Here is an 8,978-nt window from a genome sequence, read left to right as displayed (position 1 = left end):
ATCTGTGCCTTGCCACAGTTCTGTCTCTGAGCTCTTCAGGCAGTTCCTTTGACCTCATGATTCTCATTTGCTCTGACATGCAGTGTGAGCTGTAGGGTCTTATATAGACAGGTGTGTGGCTTTCCTAATCACGTTCAATCAGTATAATCAAACACAGCTGGACTCAAATGAAGGTGTAGAACCATCTCAGGGATGATCAGCAGAAATGGACAGCACCTAAGTTAAATATATGAGTGTCACAGCAAAGGGTCTGAATACTTATGACCATGTGATATTTCAGTTTTTCTTTTTTAATAAATCTGCAAAAATGTCAAACATTCAGTGTTTTTCTGTCAATATGGGGTGCTGTGTGTACATTAATGAGGGAAAAAATGAACTTAAATGATTTTAGCATATGGCTGCAATATAACAAAGTGTGAAAAATTTAAGGGGGTCTGAATACTTTCCGTACCCACTGTATGTTGAAAAAGATGTTTGCTCATGAACACACAGTTTCTCTCATCCTTATTTCCCAAATAAATTTACCCAGACAACCACTGATTTGGGAATGTTAATCATTTGGATATTTTGAAGCTGAAAGAGGGTTTTTTTTTTTTTTTTTTATCCCTTTCACACATGCACATACTGTACGTATATTTACATGTTAGTTTGTGAATATTCTCCTCATTCTCTTGTAGTTTCATCTCTGGGCTTATTCAGAGGGCGAAGATTCAGGCCTTTGAGCGAATGCTTTGGAGAGTATGTAAAGGCTACACCATCCTCAGCTATGCTGAGGTCGAGGAGTATATGGATGACCCTGACACGGTAAGTCTCTCAAAGCAAACTTTTTTCACAATTGGCATTAATGTCGAATTAGTTCTGTTACATCTTCCCTACATTAAATTGTGAGACTAAAATATCAGCGTGGCAGGCTGAAGAAACATTTGCATGAATTTCTGTATCTCCTATAACAGGTTCTGGTTTAAATGCAAGGTAATTTGGTACAAGTTAACAACACTGATTCCTTGATTAATTTGCTGTAACTCAACTGTAATAAATAACACATAAAAAAAACTGACTTCTGTGTCTGCACATTATAATAACTTTTGTAGGATGAATCTTTGTTCTTCATTTCATAATTGTTGTAGTTAAAATTAAAATTAGTTTAAAACATTGGAAACCATAAGTTAATACTCATAAATCCTTGTTTTGTGCCTTGTTCAATGCCATAACTTTGCAAAGAACCATAATTTAGTTCTTAATACAAATATTTGTAAAATATAAAATATTCCAACACATTTAATATTTTCAGCATGTTAGCTATTTCTGCTCCAACAGCAGTTTAACATAATGGGGGGGAAACAAATCCCATTTTCTTGATTATTACATGGTGCACAGTGTTAAATATTTTGTTTGTGCATTGTTGCCATAGTGGAGCTTGTTAAGAAACATTACAGAGTACAGAATGTTGTAGAGCACTGCAAAAGACAAAAAGGAAAAATTGGAAACAAACTAAGTGTTTTTGCTGTCGTGAAGTCTGTTGTTCTCCTCATAAACAGTGAGTGCTGTGATATTGTCTAATCATACTGAGTGACAGCTTTAATCTACTTATTCATTTCCTCTGCTTGGCCTGATCGCAGGCATGCAGGACTGCAACCAGTTGCTAGTGGAATGTCAGGACAAGCTTTCACTGATAGAAAATTTCCAAGCAATGTTAACACATTGCTGAATGGCATGAAAAGAGGAGGCTTGCAATAAAGCAAAAACAAAAAAATACAGATTGTCTTGCTTTTTCAAAGAGAAAGTGCTTTTCACTTGCTATTTCCAGGGTCAAGAATAAAGTTTGAAGCACTACTGGTAAATAAAGAGTTTGATTCTGGAAACAGGTTATTCGCTGTGGCGACCCCTGACGGGAACAGCTGAAGGAAGAAGAAGAAGAAGAAGAAGAAGATTTTACAAACAAAATTAAATGTGCACTTTTTTTTCTGTGCTGTTTTTGAACAGAAAGAAGAGGCATCACTTAAAAAACCTACTATGGGACCCAAATGACTCTTCTGTTTCTATCATCAGTGGGCCATCTAAATCTTATCATTGATATGACATTTCCTCTTATTTTCATTGTCGCAGGGTGAACCTACCAAAAGTGTGGTGTTCCTAATCTCTTACTGGGGAGATCAAATTGGCCAGAAAGTGAAGAAGATATGTGATTGGTAATTATTCTACAGTTATATACTAATAATTGCAGAAAAAACCTGATATCTATTTGTTTAGGCTTGTTTTCCTTTTTTCCCCTTGAGCTGTGAATAACCTTTTCCTTTCCTTACCTTTTCCCTCTGTAGCTACCACTGTCACCTGTATCCCTATCCCAGTAGCAATGAGGAGAGGAGCGATGTTGTGGAAGGACTAAGAACTCGCATTCAGGACCTGCACACAGTATGTCTCGCATCTTCTTAAAGCATCTAATTATGCAGATGTTTAATTAGTGATAGAAAAGGTATTCTGTTTGTCACTCACCATAGCTTTACTTTTAAATTGTTTATCATCTCCCTGTTAAAATACAAACTAGATATCTAACATGTAACATTTTCTCCTTTAAACCAGTATTTTGGTCAAAGAACAGAGAACTAAAGGGCATAATTAAATGCTTCTTATATTTTCTATAAGATTAACCCAGTTGGCCTTTCTGGGGAGTCAGTACTGGTGCTTATAAAGTCAGCTGACTTTCTGTCTGGGCCAATGCAGCGTGAATCATTTGGTAGCTTTAACCCACTGTGAATTGCAGGGGGCCTGCAACATGCGATCAGCATTAGGCCTCGGCTGAAAGTTGAACTTTTTTTTTTTTTTTCTCTCCCTCTTTTTCGTACGTGCTGGTTTTCATCCCCTCCACCGCTGCTCTTGTCTACTTTATGAGTTTCTATCTTATTCTCAGACACATGCCTCTTGTTTTATCATGTAAATGTGTTTCTTTTTTAATGTTCCATTCATAAACTATATAACCTTTTTAAAAGTCTTGAATATATTTTAACACGGTGTGCACACCGTTTTGTGTCCAGGTACTTCACAGGACAGAGGACTACCTGAAACAGGTCCTGATTAAGGCTTCAGAGTCTGTCTACACCTGGGTCATCCAGGTCAAGAAGATGAAAGCCATCTACTATATTCTGAACTTGTGTAGTTTTGATGTTACCAACAAGTGTTTGATTGCTGAGGTGTGGTGTCCTGTCAATGACATTCCCATCCTGAGGAAGGCTCTAGACGAAGGCTCGGTGAGGAAACTCCTAACAGAGTTGCTTTGTTTCTGACTTTGGCCTCACTGCAGGCTTTCCTTTTTTTCTTTATTTAACTAGTGCAGTTTCTTCATGAATTGTGGTATTGTTATCATCAAAGCAAGTACTGTATGAGGCACTGCTTTTATTTTGTCCTTTTTAGTTTAAGAAACAGTTGAGTTTAGTGTGGGTAGTAAAAGGCCAGAATCCAGTTTGGATAAAGAAATACAAAGACACACTAATGGAAATAAATATACTTGCAGAAGGTTATTTATCATTTCACCACAGTAGGCTCTCTGTTTATATTATGCCAAAACTACTGAACCATAACCATCCCTTGGGATCAGTTATCCATCTGTCCAGGGGCATTATAGTTGCTGTATTTTTTCATGTTTAAATGCTTTTGGATTTCTGTTGCTGTCTTCTTTATGCAGAATAATGAGATGTTTCGAGACATTATGCAGAAATTAGTTCCTGCTAACATGTTGACATTTTGACTTGACAAATTTCAGAGAAAAAGCGGGGCGACAGTTCCTTCTTTTGTCAATTGTATCCCCACCAGCAACACTCCGCCCACCCTGATAAGGACCAACAAATTTTCCTCCGGCTTCCAGAACATTGTGGATGCCTATGGAGTGGGAAGTTACAGGGAGATTAATCCTGGTGCGTGGGACCCTTTGTCTTTCTGTGATTGTTTGTTTTGTTTTGTTTTTTTCTCACTGTATGTTCACATATTGAACATCGAATGGTGCTCCAAATATGAAATGTGATTGGGCCAAAGCCTTTATGCCTCAGTTTGGAGACTTCAGAAAATCTTGTGGCACAGAGTTGTGCCATGCATGTGGTGCACGACAGTCTTTGAAGAATAAGTCACAAAAATCAGAAAATATTGATTTATTCTAATTCTGTAATACTCCATGTGCATAATGTAACCAAAATCTATTCCTGAAATGAGGTGATGCAGAAAATGGGTGACATTGAAACTCAAGTCTGTTTTTTTAACAGGCTATGTGAAGGGCAACTGCTTCAAGTGATCTCTTTATGTTAAAATCCTTTCTCTAATGATTGTACATGTCATTCAGCTTAACTAGTTTCAATTTATTTATGTACTATCCTTTTCTGTTTCAACTTACGTTAACTTGTCAATTAAAATTTAGTTTTGTTGTTGTTTTTATGTCATGTTGTTCCTAGATCCTTTTGATATCTTTATTTTTAATGCCCCAGTATATAAAGATTTTTTACGTTTCTTCTCCCACTCATTTTAGCTCCTTTTACAATCATCACTTTCCCATTCCTGTTTGCTGTGATGTTTGGGGACCTGGGTCATGGCATTATCATGGCTCTGTTTGCTTTCTGGATGGTGCGGCATGAGAACAACCGCAAGCTTAAAAATACCAGGAATGAGGTGAGTGAGTAATGAATGCTGCAGTGGCATATAGCAGTGTCTGAAGTGCGCCTAAGCATTTTGACGTATACATGCAGATCTGGAACACATTCTTTGAGGGGCGTTATATCATCCTGATGATGGGCTTGTTCTCCATCTACACTGGCCTGATATACAATGACTGTTTCTCAAAGTCCCTTAACATCTTTGGCTCTGGATGGAATGTGAGCGCCATGTTCAGTTCAGGGATGTGGACGTGAGTTCATCATGACAAGGACATTGTTACAGTGCTCAGAAGTGCAGAAGTATTATTTTCACTGTTAAGAACTTAAATAAGCAATATATTATACATGTTTGAAGATACAACATTAAGTTGATGGAATTTTTGTCATTACAATTGAGTTAACACACCGGTGGTTTAATATGTGCCTACAGGGGTAGTTCTCTTACCCTGGATCCGAATGTTCCTGGAGTTTTCAAAGGGCCGTACCCTGTGGGAATTGACCCAGTGAGTAGAGAATATTCTTGTCTTCTCATTGTTGTGGAGGTTTTAAATATCATTTATCATACAATCACATCAAAAAGCACTCTGAAATGTATTATGCTACTATGAGGTGGACTTGAAGTTACACATACTGACATAACACAAACATGTTTTTGTGTGTGTGTACATAATAGTTGAAAACAGCAAAAAAAAAAAAAAATGCTGAATACTTTCCTGTTTCCACAAGAACAGTGATGACCTTAGCTAGTTAGAACTTAGTTGCTTTTTTTAAAGTGGCTAACTAACTTTCACCCTTTAACTTTTGACCATTGGAGAACTAGTGGAGTCAAAAGAAACTCAAGCAGTAACTCCACCTCTTCTGCTTCTGCTCCTCTTTACCCCTCCTGCCTTGTCTGTGAAACAATGTCATTTGTGGTAGCTACAGAGACGCCACAAAGACAGGCTCGGTAGTAGCTCAGCAGTAATAACTGGATCCAAAACTAACGCGTACGAAATGTAGAGCCCGTTGTTTTTAGTGACATTGCAGTAACACAAGTAAATTACCATAATTTCCGGACTATAAGCCGCTACTTTTTTCACTTCATGCACACACCCTCATCATGGAAAACACATGACGAAATGCATATGATGCAGCTTTCAAGTTACAGGCGATCGACCTGGCTGTCGAAATATCTCATGTTACAACGTGGACACCTGCGGCTACGTACAAAATGTTTTTCGTCTTAAATTTAGTGGGTATGGCTTATAGTCCGGAAATTACGGTATTCAGAGGAATGTTTTTTTTTTGCAGTAATATTGATACAGTACTAATGTTTTGGCCACTATCGTGTCGTGTTCAACGTGGACACCTGCGGCTACGTACAAAATGTTTTTCGTCTTAAATTTAGTGGGTATGGCTTATAGTCCGGAAATTACGGTATTCAGAGGAATGTTTTTTTTTTGCAGTAATATTGATACAGTACTAATGTTTTGGCCACTATCGTGTCGTGTTCAATGTTATATACTTGACACACATAATGTTATTAGGTAACCATGAGTTGGGAAATGAGAGAAATTTCTGCTGGTTGGACAACAAAACACTAACATAGCAATCAGTTTAAAAGACTCCAAATGCCTACCTGGATAACTCAATATAAACGTACAACACTGAGAAGCTAATGTTAGCTTGCTAATGATGCTGACATATACACGTTAGCCAGCTATAGTATTTGCGCATCTAGCAGGAAGAAAGTCACATCTGCATCACATTTTAGTCCTTAAGATGCTTTTAAGGCTCTCCATCTCCAACAAGCCAAACCAGTGTTAACCCTGGTTTTGCCTCACTCTTTGTCGCACTCTTTCTGTGCTGCAGAACGCGGCCTCTTGGATCTAATAGGTCCACTCCCATCCTGGGTTGTACATGCACAGGGAGCCTCCACGGTCCATCTTTGAAATGAGCCATACTGCTTTGAAAAATGCATCTTATAGAGTGTAAAAGAAGTGTGGTGCGGATTTTAACAACAGTGGCCACAGAGGGAGAAAAATAAACAGAAGATAGCAGAGTGGGTTGGGGTTGAGGAGGTTTAATACAGCAGGGAGATGGCACATCCTGACAGTTTTTTTTTTTTTTTTTGCTTGAATTATCCAAATTAGTGCTAAGTTTTAGTTAATGCAGCTTGAAATGACAGAAATGGCATATCACTTCAGATTCTCACCAGGCAACGTATTTCTAAATTAGCAATTATGCAAGAGTGTTTTATGCAGAGAATTCAAGGTGAAGAGCTAAAGATGCACCCTCATGCCTTTTTATCTATAGTTAACTGATTTCCAAACTCAGGGTATTGGCTAATACCAGTCAAGAGGCTGGTGCAGTTTAGTCTTTATACATCACTGTGTGGAACTGATTAGCATATTCACCTGTGTGTTGAGACTAGTGCAACATTCTTTTTCGACCTGTAATATTTTAATCTGATTGTTATAAAACTGTATTAGTTTAAGGCCAATGAAACAGCTATTGATGTGCAGCAGCAATCAAGTCTGCCACCAATATGGATAGTGATGCCATCCTTGCATAGGTTAAGCAATGGGGAAAAAAACAGCTAGCTGTTCCTTATACAGTGCCTTGCGAAAGTATTCGGCCCCCTTGAACTTTGCGACCTTTTGCCACATTTCAGGCTTCAAACATAAAGATATAAAACTGTAATTTTTTGTGAAGAATCAACAACAAGTGGGACACAATCATGAAGTGGAACGAAATTTATTGGATATTTCAAACTTTTTTAACAAATAAAAAACTGAAAAATTGGGCGTGCAAAATTATTCAGCCCCTTTACTTTCAGTGTAGCAAACTGTAGTAGTTCATCTTTTACCAGTCGAAACTACCCGTTGTAAAATACTGTGTGTCTTCTTTCCATTGTAAAGATCTGGAACTTAGCAACCAACCGCCTTACGTTTTTGAACTCTTATAAGATGAAGATGTCAGTGATACTAGGCATCGTACACATGAGCTTCGGGGTCATTCTCAGCGCTTATAATTACTTGTAAGTACCAGTTTATTAGTAATTTTTAAAATTCGTAAAGTGTTTAATGTTAGATGTTATCCTTTCAGTAATCTTCCTTGGTTTGGTCCAAAAAAAAAAAAAGGTACTCTAGGAAGAAGCACAACCTGTATTTGGTGTTTATCCCTGAGCTCCTGTTCCTGCTATGTCTCTTTGGCTACCTGGTGTTCATGATATTCTACAAGTGGTTGGTCTTCTCTTCTAAGAACTCCAGAGAGGCCCCAAGCATACTCATCCACTTCATAAACATGTTCCTCCTGCAGGGGGATACAGTGCCGCGCCTCTACCCAGGACAGGTGAGAGGCTAATGTAATGCTGGCTTCCTGCTACAGTTTAACATGTGTCTCCATTCATACTGAGTAGGTTAAAGCTAATAATTAAAACGCACTGCAAATGTCACTGACACACGTCATAACAATATAATGCAGTCTTGTTATGCTTTTCCCAGGCTGGCATGCAGGTGTTTCTGGTGGTCATTGCTGTCCTCTCAGTGCCTGTCTTACTCCTGGGGAAACCTGTATACCTTTATTGGCTTCACAATGGAAGTCACCACCTCAGAATGTACAGGGTGAGGGTCTGAAATGCATGTTTGCCTGTGATTGTGTGCATAGCTGTCGAAAAACATCTGTTTAAATTAACTGTAAATATTTGCAAATCATATTAAGTTTCTCTGTGTGTTTTCAGGGATATGAGCGTGTGCGGCGTAACAGTGAAGAGGGGCTCTCCCTGATGAGGGCTCATAGCATGGAGGAGGGCAGCAGTCACAGTGATTTCTCCACTACTGGAGAGGACCAGACAGATGAGGTCAGCACAGCAAAGCAACGGAACTATTAACCAATTTATCTCCAATCTCACTATAAGCAGCCGTTGTAATGTTTTACTTTTCTGTCACTAATGCTGTTTTTGTTTTTTGTTTTTGTTTTTTTTGTCATTGTAATAGTTTGACTTTGCAGATGAGTTACTGCATCAGGCTATCCACACTATAGAGTACTGCCTGGGTTGCATCTCCAACACAGCCTCCTACCTAAGACTCTGGGCTTTGAGCCTGGCACATGCCCGTGAGTATGATGCTTTGTAGTATATTACAAAAGCAGTTTGTTCCTCCTTCAAACTTTACAAGAACACAAAGAGAATTTATAAAATGTTGGGTAACACTGCTTTTGTTCCAAATCAAATAAGTACTTCACTGTGCCACTGTATGTGTTCCTTTGTTCACTTATAGAGTATGTAACATTTTCTATAATGCACAGTTGTAAGCAGCATGCACACTTTAAGCCATGCACAGCCTTGCAGGAGTATCATGCAAT

At 38.4% G+C, this 8,978-nt stretch overlaps 1 protein-coding gene across 1 annotated transcript in view; it reads left to right on the top strand.

Moving 5' to 3' along the window:
* The window catches only part of atp6v0a2b (ATPase H+ transporting V0 subunit a2b), a 16,754-nt gene that overhangs the window by 5,062 nt on the left and 2,714 nt on the right, over positions 1-8,978 (top strand). The window contains exons 6-18 of the mRNA XM_020602544.1: positions 678-804; positions 2,107-2,189; positions 2,319-2,412; positions 3,033-3,245; positions 3,758-3,908; positions 4,511-4,650; positions 4,728-4,885; positions 5,065-5,137; positions 7,535-7,653; positions 7,757-7,967; positions 8,120-8,239; positions 8,356-8,475; positions 8,612-8,729. Coding sequence (XP_020458200.1) covers positions 678-804; positions 2,107-2,189; positions 2,319-2,412; positions 3,033-3,245; positions 3,758-3,908; positions 4,511-4,650; positions 4,728-4,885; positions 5,065-5,137; positions 7,535-7,653; positions 7,757-7,967; positions 8,120-8,239; positions 8,356-8,475; positions 8,612-8,729 — 1,727 coding nt within the window. The remainder of the gene's footprint in view (positions 1-677; positions 805-2,106; positions 2,190-2,318; positions 2,413-3,032; positions 3,246-3,757; positions 3,909-4,510; positions 4,651-4,727; positions 4,886-5,064; positions 5,138-7,534; positions 7,654-7,756; positions 7,968-8,119; positions 8,240-8,355; positions 8,476-8,611; positions 8,730-8,978) is intronic.

This window comes from Monopterus albus, unplaced genomic scaffold, assembly GCF_001952655.1.
Source record: "Monopterus albus unplaced genomic scaffold, M_albus_1.0 scaffold56.1, whole genome shotgun sequence".
NCBI lineage: Eukaryota > Metazoa > Chordata > Actinopteri > Synbranchiformes > Synbranchidae > Monopterus > Monopterus albus.
This window is presented reverse-complemented; position numbering and strand designations above follow the sequence as displayed.